The sequence below is a fragment of the Aegilops tauschii genome, chromosome 7 (genome assembly GCF_002575655.3).
Source record: "Aegilops tauschii subsp. strangulata cultivar AL8/78 chromosome 7, Aet v6.0, whole genome shotgun sequence".
NCBI lineage: Eukaryota > Viridiplantae > Streptophyta > Magnoliopsida > Poales > Poaceae > Aegilops > Aegilops tauschii.
In genome coordinates this window covers 644,960,092-644,973,527 of record NC_053041.3, presented here as the reverse complement: position 1 = coordinate 644,973,527, position 13,436 = coordinate 644,960,092, and the positions used below count along the sequence as shown (strand labels likewise).

The 13,436-nt window shown below is 47.5% G+C and overlaps 1 protein-coding gene across 1 annotated transcript; it reads right to left on the bottom strand.

Annotated features, from left to right (window-relative positions):
• Positions 1-11,376: 11,376 nt before the first annotated feature.
• LOC109773458 (uncharacterized) lies at positions 11,377-13,073 on the bottom strand. Its single transcript, XM_020332152.4, has 3 exons — positions 12,937-13,073; positions 12,563-12,848; positions 11,377-12,402 (listed from the first exon to the last, which is right to left on the bottom strand). The coding sequence occupies exons 2-3, from the start codon at positions 12,728-12,730 to the stop codon at positions 12,202-12,204; spliced, it is 369 nt and encodes a 122-aa protein (XP_020187741.1). The 5' UTR covers positions 12,731-12,848; positions 12,937-13,073; the 3' UTR covers positions 11,377-12,201.
• Positions 13,074-13,436: the final 363 nt, after the last annotated feature.

The following is a 13,436-nucleotide window of genomic DNA, read 5'->3' as shown; positions in this document are numbered from 1 at the left end:
CTCGAATGTGCCGAGTCCAGCGGCAGCCATGGGTCGAGGCGGAGGTCCGTGAATGGTCGCCCTCGTTCTGCCTCTTCGGCATCGTCCTGCCAAGCTCCAAGGTCTGCACACGTCGATTCATCCTGCCGCAGACGTCCGTGGCTCACCTGATCCACATGTCCGGAGATCAGGTGCGGCGGCTGACGGACGTAATCGGGGAAGAGAAGACCTTGGCGTCAGCTTGTGGGCTTCCCGACGCGATTCCTTCGACCGCGAGATCGAGCGCGGCATGTCGGTGCTTCCGGACAATGTGGCTTGCCAGGGGATGTTAGTTGGCCGCGGCGGCGACGACAGTGGCGGTGAGCACGAGCCTCGAGCTTCGGGCGTGCGCGCTCCAGGATCTCGGCGGAGGAAGCACGGGGCTCACCGGCGGTGGAGATCGAGGTCGACGATGCCGGTGAAAAGCACGTGCTCCCGGCGGTTAGATCTCGCCACCGCATTGACTCTGCCATTCGTGCAGCCTCCAGCCTGGCCCTGCGCTCGCTTCCCTTGTCTCCGTGGAGGACGAGTTGCTGGAGCCTCGTCCTAGCTCGCTCCGGCAACATCACGAGCATCGTGTGCTGCTGGGTGCTGGCAGACAAGGAGCACGAGCTCCAGTTCGTGGCTCCCGACTGGCAGTCACGCGCGCACCTCCAGGCATGGGCGGGGGAGTGACAGCCAGGGTCATATGGGGAGCCCAGCCACCGGCGTCTTCCTCCTGGCTGCGGCGGCCTTGTCGCGGTATCAAGCACTGCACAGTACTAGCCCAGCGACGAAGAAGACGCCACACCAGGAGTCCATGCCTGCTAGGTGTTGGTTCAAATGCTAACGTTACAGTTCACCAGGGTTCAAGTCTCGGCTTAAGCGTTTGATGCTCACGGAGTTTTCTTCTATAAAGAAATGCCAGCAGGCTAGTCTAACCTGGGTTGGTCTCTTTTTTTTACGTTCCAGTCCACAGTCCAACGGCGTAACCCTTTCCATGCCACGTCATCACTTACAGCAGGACCCACCAGTCAGTTTTGGTGTCAAACACTGTTAGTTGATCGATCAGCATTTTCCGTAAACTGTCAGCACCACGGTGGTGGGTTTTGCAACAAAACAAAAAATGAATGACGTGGTTTTTTAATTTAGGGTCCACAAATATGGTGGTTTTTTTGCAATTTACTTACTAGAGGAAGAAATCATTTTACTCGTTGAGGCATTCATTTGACAGCCACTGGGACATTTCTTTTTGCGTGGGAGCCAATGGAGTCCAAGTGGCCGCTGGCACCGCCCCTTGGACACGGGAGTCCGAAGCAGTGTCTTTGGAGGAGAAGGTGGTCGCTCCTCGAAAAAAAAAGGTGGTCGCGTACGTACACGGCCAGAGAGTCATCCTCGGCGGGCGCAAGACGATGATGCTTGCGGGTGGCCCCGGCAGGTGAACGTGCTGCGGACAAGGACGCCATGCACGCGGACACGGCCAAGCTCCATCTGCGTGCCCACCGTCTCCACGGACGACGCCGCCCCCACCACCGCTCGTCGGACACCAGCTTGCCGCCGCCCAGTCATAATTATCGGGTTACAGTCGTCCTAGCGTCTAGGCTCATTACATTGACCTGCTCAAAGTTTTCAGCTCCAGGAAAAAATTCAGAATTCCCTGTCCATTGGTTCACAGGTGAATTAATGAGCACTATTATTTATTATCTTGGTGACCTTTCCTTTTTCCCTCTTTGTACGTACAGTACGTACCTATCTACTCCTATATATCAATCAATCTAAATATTTATATATACTTTTTGCTAATGATATATCAATCTAATATCACCATGCATTAGGCCACCGTAAACTGGGATGCAAATCTGAACTATCAGTGCATGAATCAAAATTCAGATAAGTTCGAAAACTATAAGAGGCTACGTGCACTGCAGCACAAAGAAGCTAGTAGTCAGCAACGGCAGGGAGCAGACAATGCAATCGAAGCAGCTAACAATAGCTGCTGCGAAACAGTACAGTTCATTTGTGCTTACTGAGAATACTAGTAGACTGTGATATCAAACAGAGGGAAATATTACACAATCGTTCTCTGGGAAACAAGAAAGAGTACAATTGAGACGCCCATTGACAAGACAATGACCAGGACCACAAAGCCGACCTCTCTTTATCGGTGAAAAACTGCTCTTCTCTGAAATCAGGAGATTATATTAATTCAGTTGCTCGTTTACACGATGATTGAGTGCACACGAATAACAAATACGGGAAGATGATGGCCACGTTAGCACGCCGGCGGCATGCAGGCTTCACCGCCGCCGCCGCCATGGAGGAGGATGAAGCCCTTAGCTCCTTGCCGGGGGAGCACGTCCTCGTCGCGGTGCTACACCGCCACAGTCACTTTGCCCGCGATGGATCAACGAGGTCAGCGCCTACTCTGACAGCCCCTTCATCCTCACTGCCCAATGCAAGAAGACCACCGCGGCCGACGGCGCCGTCGCGTGGTACTTCCTTTATACTCCGGCCTACAAGGAGGGCTCCTCCTCCCGCTGCAGCCGCACAGTAGGGGACACGACGTGGGTCGAGGAGCGCATGAGACCAGTCGAGAAGGTGGACGCCGACGGCGACAGGGTCCTCATCAGCTACGCCATCACATTCTCCTACGCCAAGAGGACTAGGTGGTCTGACAAAGGATTGCAGACCCATCAGCTAGGCTGGATCCTTCTTGAGGTCCGCCTCCCCAACGACAACTTCTGCTGCGCCAAGCTATACGCGTCCCCATGGAGCCGTCTGCGGCTCCTGCACCCGCTCCTCCCCCGGCTCCAGTTGAAACATTTTTGGGCCCGGGGCGATGTAAAATAATTATTTTTCATACTACACTTTTATACTTATTGTAAACTAAGTGTATGATACTACAGTTATAATTAAATATATATTTTTATTTCTTAGCCACATAAAGTGTTTTTAAATAATAGTTGTATTATTCATTTGTATGCAGTTGTAAAGTATATCATTGAAAATTTTAATTATACAAATGAAAATTTTATGATGTACCAATTTTTTTCTTTATTGTTAAAAATATATTTCAGATTTATTTTTCTAATATTGCATAAACGATGTAGTGTATACACATTTGCATATCTATGCGTGTGTTTATATATCCTTTGATATTATTGAATATTATGGTAGAAATGTTTAAATTATATACACAGTAACAAATATTTTAATAGTGGTTTCTAGTGTAGATTAGGCAAGTCATATTCATGGAAACTTCTAAGGGCATAGAAAATGCGGCTTCCAAGTTGGGTTTAGTAACAGAATCATCGAAGAAACAAAAATGTTGTTGAATGTACTTTTACGTATGATTCTATTACCAAACATGCTCATCCAGATTCACATGGTTTTGTTTGGTACAAATGAGATGCCTACACACTTATCAAATTATAAATTGGGTATTGGTTTAAACATAGAAATCTACTTATCATAATTTTCATTATGATACTAAGACATGCATTATAAAGAGAGACTAATTTATTTGAACTCAACTTCGCTAGTCGGATTCGTTTTCCAATGTGTGGTATAACTTATTAGTATATGGTGTAAACTTACGCTTCTGCAAATTGAGACTATTTTATCCATTTAATAATCTTTCAGATATAATGTATACTTCTATAAGTTTTAGTTGGGACCCTCCCCTCTTGGGGCCCGGGGCGGTCGCCCATTTTGCCCGGCCTATGGGCCGGCCCTGCTCCCCCGGCTCCAGCGGCAGCAGCAGCACGCGCACCTCCCCCGGCACCATTGGCAGCAGCAGCACCCGCTCTTTCCCCGGCACCACCGGCAGCAGCAGCACCCGCTCCTTCCCCGGCACCACCACCAGCAGCAGCAACACCGGCTCCTTCCCCGGCACCACCACCAGCAGCAGCAACACCCGCTCCTTCCCCGGCACCACCAGCAGTAGCTGCACCGGCTCCTTCCCGGGCACCAGCAGCGGCAGTGCCCACTCCTCCAGCCCCAGCGCTGGCAGTGCCCGCTCCTCCAGCCCCAGCGCTGGCAGTGCCCCCTCCTCCAGCCCCAGCCCAACCCGTGCCGGTGGCTCCTGCATCAGCAGCCGTGGGCGAGGAGGGCACCAAGTGGATCAAGATCCGCGTCTCAAGTTCGCCAACCAAGTCCTCCAAGAAGGTGTTCGAGATCGAGGATGAGGCAAATCCACCAAAGCGAAGGCTGCTGAATTGCAGGGCGTGGCTATCGGTCAACTTTCTCAATGACATTGGTCAAGTAAAGTAGCAAGGATCATGGGTGTGTTGCTATGTAGTGAAGCTAGGACGAACTGTAATGTGCATTGAACTTCATTTCTCTGGATTTGTCAATCTTAGGTTTACCTTCGAACTTGTCTTCTCTGTTTGATGAATGTGGGTGTAAATGAAAGTGCAGGATTCGTTGGATTAGTTTACAGTTCACTGAATCACAGTCTACTGGAACTTCCAGTAGATCCAGTTGGTTATGCTGAATCTATATGCATGAATCTGTATTAATTATGCCTGAATCTGTAGCTAGTGTTTGAAGATGACACTGCAAAATGCAACAGCCAGATACTCTTAGAGCCAGGCTAATCTAGAGTGATCTGGTATGTTAATCTAATGGAACTTCCTAGTGACTGTGCAGTTTGTTGTTTCATGAGATTAGCAGTTTGAGTGGAAGCGTAATTATCTCTGGTATGTTCATCTATCTGATCTTAGCAATTTTAGATGATACGAGTGCTTGTTGGCAACATAATTTTTTTGCTCTGTTTTGTTAAACTTTTTTCTAAAAATCTCAGTCCTGAAACATGTTTCATGCAACATTGGAACAACTTGCTTTTTTGTTCACCAACTGCTTACCACACCTTGAGCAGATTGCATATATCACTACTGGAATCGCCCTATACGCCGAGTGCCACAGACACTCGGCAAAGGGCCAATAACCGCCATGAACACCTTTGCCGAGAATTGCACTTGGCAAAGGCCACCCGGCGTACGCCTCTCCGCCAAACATGAATTTGCCGAGAGCCAGGACACGTGCACTCGGCAAAGAGTTTGTCGAGAGCCAAACAACACCACTCGGCAATATAAAGTGACTTCACGTCGGCTGGTTCCGTCAGCTCTTTGCCGAGTGTGGCGCTCGGCAAAACTGCCACAACCAACTGCCAGCGCATGCCAGTTTGCCGAGAGCCGCACTCGGTAAAGATCCGTTCACAGACCACTTTCTACTACTTTCCCCTCGGATCCCTGCCACAAAAATACATATACAATACACAAACATGCAATTCAAGTCTCAGTGTCTAACAAGAAACTCAGATAACCATTATATAAACTAGTTCATTAGAACTTTATTTGAAATCACAAGGTAGCTCTTTAGTACAACTACCTACTTACTAAACAGTAAAGTGGTCAATGCATGTCTACATGCGACCACATGATAAAAACAACACCACAATTATCACAAACTGAAGAAGAATTATCAAGTTCTTCCATCCACTGAACCCGATAAGCTGTTTCTGGCTAGCACATCCACTTAAGGATGGCACCCGCCGGGTTTGGGTACGGGTGGAGGCACACCATACCCTTACCCGTAGTCCCAAACCTACCTATCACCTGTACCCAAACCCATCGATGGGTAAAATTTCTCCCCATACGCGTCACCGTCAGGGTAAATGGGTACCCGTGGGTCAAATTACCCATATTTGCAACACATCAATTTGAGCATTACATAGTAATAAACAACAATTTAGAATAATAATTTATAGACAATGACACATTATGACAATAACGCATACTCGTAAACAGGAGCACATTCTCATGAACAACAACACTTATATTTGTAAGCAGCAACTATTATTGGTACACACCAACACATTAAAGTAGCTGGCTGCTATGAGCCTGCAAGGTAACCCTTGACGTCAATCACACTGATATCTAACCATATAAGGAACCAGGCAATTCTGGACATCAATCACCTAGATATGTATCACGTATGGTATTGTGGATGTGGGCTCATGGCTTCGTTCGTGGGCTAGCTGCGGGATTTATGTACATAATATAATACATTTAGGACGCTGATAACGCCCACACGTGTGATGAAAGCGACACCCGCCCACACGCCTTATAACACACAGACTATGCCACGTCACCGTATGCATGTGGGAATCTTTTTGGATTTCCAGTTTTTAAAATGTTTATCTCGTAAAAAAATCCGATTGAAGATCTGTTTTCACCATTAAACCCATCGCGACGAGATCTTTGAAACTAGATCTCATATCAATATGTTTCGACGACTTTTTTTGGGTTAAAAGTTGCCATATCTATTGCACATGAATTGCCATGGTGTTTACACTTAAGTTGCCATGATATGTTTCAGCTATTTTCTTCTAAATTTAAAAGTAAATTTTGACATATTATAAAACGGGGAATAAAGAAACTAGACTTGCCATGAACCATAAACTAAAATTGCCATGATACATGCACTTAAAATTGCCATGATTCATACAAAAAATAATTTTCATGGTCAAAGTACTGGAATTGCCATGGTCAAAATACTAAATTTGGCATGCTCTATAAACTAAAATTGCCACATGACAACTTTAATGTAAACACTATGCCAACTACAGTGTAAACATCATGACAACTTTTGGCCTATTTTTTTCATCGAAACATATCAACATGGGATCTAGTTTTGAAGATCTCGTCGAGACGGATTTAATGGTGAAAACGGATTTTTAATTGGATTTTTTAATTAGAAGATAAAACATTTATAAGCCGAAAACCAAATAGATTCCTGTTGATGTCATCTATTTTGACGTGGCAAAATGAATGGTAATTGAGGCATTTGGGCCATGTTGCTTTGTGCCACACATGTGGGCGTTAACATTTGCATACATTTAATATGTGGATAAATAATATTTTATGCATATTTATTAGATTATATGCAGGTACATGGGTACACGGTATGGGTTTAAACCATACTCGTACCCACTATACCCAATGGGTTTTAAGATTTCTTATTTATGTACCCATGGGCATATTTTTGACTCATACCCTTACCCTAATAGGGTTTTTACCCGCCGGGTACATGGGTAATAGGTACCCATTGCCATCCAGACATCCACTGAACCCACTAATTCAGATTTTCTCTTCAGCTTAAGCACATACTGATTGTAATGATACTCTGCCTTCTATTTGCTATTGAACGAGTCGTGGGAGCTGCCTTCGTAGCGAAGCACTTGTTCATTGCATTCAGACCATGAATTTTAGACTCCTGGACATCTACCTCTGTACACTGCATACCACTTCATCTACAAAGATAGAGAAAAAAAGGCAGAGAAGGAATGCAAGGTTAAAAATATCACATCATACATAATCCACGTAAGCGTTCATCACTCATACAATCAAAAGCATCGCAATCTAAGTCCATATCAGCACCTACATGACTATATCACTAAATCAATGTCAAACTATCTAGGTGGACTACTCGGAGGTGTAGTCAGTGAAACCGGTGATCGTGGAGTCAGAGCACATCGGGGCATCCCCACGGTGGAGGGCCAAGCATCATCGGGAATGTACGTCGGTGGACTCAATGGCATTGAGTCGTCACACTCCTTACGTGGTGGGGCCTTCTTCTCCTTAGGGATCTCACCATTGCTAATCTCGGATTAAGGAATTCTCTGCGGCATAAGCTTCTCGGCCTGGCTGCTGTTCAGAGGATCAGGATGCGTCAGCGTTCGAGGCTTTAATGGTTGAAAGCTGGGGAAGCTAACTCCAAGTTGTTTCACATCAAGGCTAATGGCCACAGGCCCTGGAATTTCATTCATGTTCTTGTTTCTGACCAAGGGCACCTAATTTTGCAAGCTGACAAACAAGCTGAACTGCTGGAACACTTCTCTTCTACCCTGGGTACTTCATCTGCGAGGCGCTCCTCTCTAAACTGGGACATGCTCTGCCTCCAATCGCATGATCTGCCATCCATGGATGTACCGTTCACTGCCGAGGAGGTCAAGGCTGCAGTTTGGGCTCTCCCAGCCCGAAAAGCTCCAGGTCCGTATGGGTTCATAGCGAGTTTCTTCAGACATTGTTGGTCCACTCTGCAGCCTGACATTGTTGCCGCTCTGAATCAATTCTTGGACTTAAGTGGGAAGCGCTGGAACCTTCTCAACTCTGCATTCATTACTCTCATTCCCAAGGCAGATGATGCTCTCAGAGCCAAGAACTTCCGTCCCATCAGTTTGATGCATTCAATCACGAAGATCCTGTGCAATCTGTTGTCCATTCGCCTCGCACCGTTCCTGCCACTGATCGTTCCATACTCTCAGAGCACTTTTATTCTCGCAGCATTCAGGACAATTTTCTATATGTCCGGAATGCGGTCAGTCAGTTGCACCAAAAGAAGGAGGCTGCCCTGTTACTCAAGCTTGACATTGCAGGCGCATTCGACTCGGTCTCTTGGGGATCTATGCTTGAACTGATGCAGCGACTGGGCTTTGGTCAGAAATGGCGCAACATTATCTCCCTGCTTTGGAGCTCATCTTCTTCTCGGGTCATGGCTAATGGTGATCTAGGGCAGAGATTCCAACACCGTCGTGGGCTTAGGCAGGGAGACCCCTCTCTCCAATGCTTTTCACCATTGCTATTAATTCTCTGCATTGGTTGTTTGAGAAGACTTGCACTGCAGGTGCCCTCTCTTCCATGCAGCTCCCCCTTCCCAGCGCAGGGTCAGTCGGCTTGCACCGCAGGTGCCCTCTCTTCCATGCAGCTCCCCCTTCCCAGCGCAGGGTCAGTCTGTATGCCAATGACGCTGCCCTCTTCGTCTCATCAACGGCTTCTGATACCAAAGTCACCAGGGAGATTCTACACCGTTTTGGAAGAGCTTCTGGCCTCACAGCTAACTCGGGGAAAAGCGGTGTCTTCCCCATTGCTTGTGATCAGGAGGATCTGCAAGTTCTCCTTCAGCACTTTCCAATCCCTGTATGCAATTCCCGTGCAACTGTGCAAGTGTCTAGGTTTGCTGTTCAACTATAAGAAAATTACCAGAGCTGATCTGCAACACACCCTTGATAAGATGGCCTTGCGTCTGCAGCGTTGGAAGGGCAGGCTCATATCTAAAGATGCTCGTCTTTGGTTGGTTAACTCTGTCCTTTCAGCTATTCCTGCACATCTTATATCTGTATTTTGGCTGGACCTTTGGGCTTCCAAGCAAGTTGACAAGCTGCGGCGCAACTTCCTGTGGAGACCCAAACTAGATGCGGATGGTGGCTTGGCCCTGTGAACTGGGCAACGATCTGTCGGCCTAAGAATCTAGGAGGTCTTGAGGTTTTGGGTTTGAGACGTTTTGGGCGCGCTCTTCACCTCAGATGGAAATGGCTGGAGTGGATGGATGATGATAGGCCTTGGAGGGGTTCCCATACCCCTTGTGGTGCCGATGATGTTGCTTGCTTCCATGCTGCGATCACCATTCACCTGGGCAACGGCCGGAAGACCTCATTTTGGCACGATCGTTGGTTATTTGGCCAATCTCCAGCTAGCATGGCTCCGGACCTCCTGCCGGTCTGTACAAGGAAGAACATCTCGGTTCAACGCGCATTCAGCCATCAAACATGGATGTCTGGGCTTCATCGCATATCCAATACTACTCAATTGCGTCAGTTCACCCTCCTGTGGCATTTACTGCAACAGACTGAGCTGCGGCATGATATTGAGGATTCCATCAGTTGGAACTGCTCTGATTCCGGTACTTACTCTGCTCGCTCTGCTTACCTGGTGCAATTCCATGGCTCCTACTCCACCTGCAATTTCTCAAAACTGTGGAAGGCCAAGGTCGAGGTTAAGTGCGGGTTCTTCATGTTGCTCTGGATTTGTGGCCGTACTCTCACCAACGATAACCTTGCTGTCAGGGGGTTTGGACCATAACCAATACTGCAACGTGTGCAACCAAACGGAGGAGACTCCCCTGCATCTGATCTTCAAGTGCACCTTCGCGCAAGAAGTGTGGCTGCCCTATTCTTGCCTCCAATGCCGCCACTGCTCCCTCTGTTTCTTCCTGGTGGAATGAGCTCACATGCCCTTTTACCTGACCAGCGCATCATCATCACGATATACACCTGCTGGAACCTGTGGAAGGAACGCAACATGCGTGTGCTCAATTATTCTTACATGCTTGCTCCTGCAGTTCTTAATCTCATTAAGCAAGATCTCCTTCATCTCCAACCGACTACTTCTGCTCTTTGGCTCCCGGACCGTGAGAACGAACCTCCACCCAAGCCGGATTAATAACTTAATATCTGCACTTAGTCCAGTCCTGGATGCGTTCGGGCAGCCTTAGGCAACTCGCCTTGTAATGTTTCCACGCATGACTTTCTCCTCTTAATATATATATATAGGCAGTCATCTGCCAGTTCCTCAACAACAAAAAGTCACTACATCATTACCAATCGAAAATAACCAGTATGTTCGTGCACTAATAACAACGAATCTCGCAAGAAAAAGAGACATGATTATGAGACGAGACTGTCCTGACCAGTTAGTTCGTAGCTGTGAGAGTTTGTTTCCCATGATGTGATCCTAGCTGTCAAACTGGATGAAACACCTCAGGTCTTCACAAGGCAGTGCCTTGGCATCTTTCCTCCCAAGCTCGGTCAGTATGGGACGCTTGCCAACCAGGTCCCACAGTCAGCAAGGGCACTCGGAATCTGGATTAGAACCCTACTTCGGGATATTGGCCCCAAACACAATTGTACTATTAATCTCTTTGTTGGGCACCGGAGGTCTAGCATCAGTCGCGCCACCTGTTCCACACTTCTTTCCCTTGGCTGCATCAACCGCAATGATTCTGACCCCAAACGAATTGAGCTGCTGCATCTCTTGGAATAAGAATAACTCCAGGCTTCAGTACCCTTGTCACAGACAGTGCCATTCCTGGGTTGATAGTTCTCAACAACATATAACATCACAAGTAGCTGTCAACTGAAAAGAACCCAGTGAAAACACCAACTCTGACAAAAAGAAAGTTCTGCAAATAATCAAGGCATTTGGAAGGTCATGTGAATATATGTAGACGAAGTATGTTTGAGTATATGAAACTGATACTAGGAAATTAGTTTTGGTTCCTTGCTATTGCAGGTTGTTTATGCCACTAAATTTTTATATACTGAAATTGCAATGCAATATAGGGCATTGCAGCACTGGAAACTAACATGTGATAATTACTAAGAATTATTTTGAAGTTACTAACTACTATGATTGTCATCAGACATTAAATACTTGTGTGCTGTTCTACTGAATACATGACCTGCAAATGGTTACAAGATGTGATAGGAGTAATCAGATATAACCCCATCACTTGAAGTAAGGTTATTGACAAAGTTAATAGTAGTTAAAACCACATTCATTTCAATTGGAGAAGGCCGAGGCCAAAGTTCTTCAGAACACCAACACCAGTTTCAGGAAGAAGCACAAAAGATGGCAAAAACAGAAGTACAGCGGGAAAAAAAATATGTTTGGGGTTATTTATTTTTGCATAATCCACAATCTGACATCGTTCACGGTGTTTCAGCTATGATTAACAGCTTTGTCTACATATCCAGGAAATAAGCCCTAAATTAGTCAACATGAGTGCAGTCTGTTGGCGCAGAGCCCTAGCTTGCTCTTTGCGCCGGTGCCCAGCTCCCTCTCGCTCTCTTTCTCTCTCGCACGAATGAAGGTAGAAGAAAGAGGAGACACAGGACACGGTGGTGTTTTTCTGGCGCACATACGCCTGCCGCACGAACAGCTTCTTCCTCGAGCACGAACTCAAACCCACACCCACATACGAGCAGTACAACGGAGGGCCTTTTATACCCAGGTGCACACACCATCCGGCCACCACATCGGCCACTAACTCCACGCACGCACACACGCCGGCCACTAACCAGCTAACCCATGCACACGCATGCACTAACTAACCATGACTCTACCTTACCTGGACTAACCAGATCACAACGGAACTAGCAAACCATGCACGCGAGTGACTCGGTCTCCAGTGAATGTGAGCCGCTGCTCACGCGAGACCTGGGCCTCCACACCTCGCTCTGCAACACACACAAACCCGGCTAACTGACCACGGCTATGGACGCGGCCACGCACGGCGTCTGTACTCGACCTACACGCACACACATGTTGGTCACCACCGTGGCGTGGCTTATTCCTAACACAGTCATGGCTTGGGATTCTCCCTGTTGAGCTCCCTCCTGGGCCTCTGCGGCGCATTCTTGGGGTTGGTGAACCATGTCGTGTAGAGGAATTGTTTGTGAGGTCCGTCATGGTCGCAGATGAGCCTGAGCTTCTGCTTCTCCCTCATCCACCGCAGCATGATCTTCATCTGCCTCTTGCTTGTCAAACCCCTCAGCCCTACGTCCTGAAGAAAATCAACACACGTTCTAAATGACAAGGAATCCAAAATGACGTTGCAAGAACAGAGAAGACACTGTCCGTCCAGCCAAGTTGCCAGAAAGACATTCCGTCGAACAGGTTGCGTGCGGAGATGAATCTTGCACAAGTTTCAGCAGCAGCAGTACCTTGACGTGCTCCCAAACATCGGAGATGGTGAGGGCGCCGTGCTCCTTGACGACATCGAAGATGGTGCGGGTGATGGACTGCGCCTGCTCCGGCGCCGTCGTGAGCTCGATCGGCGCCATCTTGGGCTTCCCCTTCTTCGCCGCCCACCGCGCCGCCGTCGCAAACATCTCGGCGCCCACACCCGCGTTTGCTTCGAGACTCGAGAGGGGCCTCCGCGAGTTCACCCACGCCGCGCCACAAGGCGTGAGAAGACAAGAACAGCTCGCCTCGGCAAATCGAAGTATTCTGAAGGTACTGTGAGTGTCAGCAATGATGTTTTGCGGAATGCATGGACCGAACCCAGGGAGGTGGCGGGAGAAGAGAGAGGACGCACCCACAGACGAGAGGAGTCGCCGTCGCCGCCGCCGGTTCCTAGGCCCCGTCGCCGCTGCCGCCGCCGGGAGGGTGAGGAGGTCGCGCCGGGAGGGTGAGGAGGTCGCGTGCCGATCCAAGATTTTTTAGGCAAGCGTACACATCAGTAACGGTGAGGGCCCATGGCGCGAGATGGGGGCCTCGCAGCGAGGGAGTGCACGTCTGTTTTTCTTTTTTCCTTTCTCCTCATTTCATCTTTTGTTTGTCAGTTTATTATTAATTTATAATTAAAAATCAAAAATATTTTTTTTCAATTTCTAAAACAATCATGTGTATTTAAGAAAGTTCATAATTCGAAAAATATCACTGACTTTCAAAAAATGTTACTGAATTAAAAGAATATTCAAAATTTCAAACAATATTCATGACTTCAAAAATTGCTCGTCGATTATAAAAACTGTTTCAGAATATACAACATATTCTTGAATTCCTCATTAATTCAATAAAAACAACAAAGTTACA

What these genes read in the sequence shown, in the direction of transcription:
- LOC109773458 (XM_020332152.4), bottom strand. Translation starts at nt 12,730, where the DNA reads ATGTTTGCGACGGCGGCGCGGTGGGCGGCGAAGAAGGGGAAGCCCAAG. An exon ending in ATGTTTGGGAGCACGTCAAG is followed by an intron (nt 12,403 to 12,562) that starts GTACTGCTGCTG and finishes GATTTTCTTCAG; the next exon opens with GACGTAGGGCTGAGGGGTTT.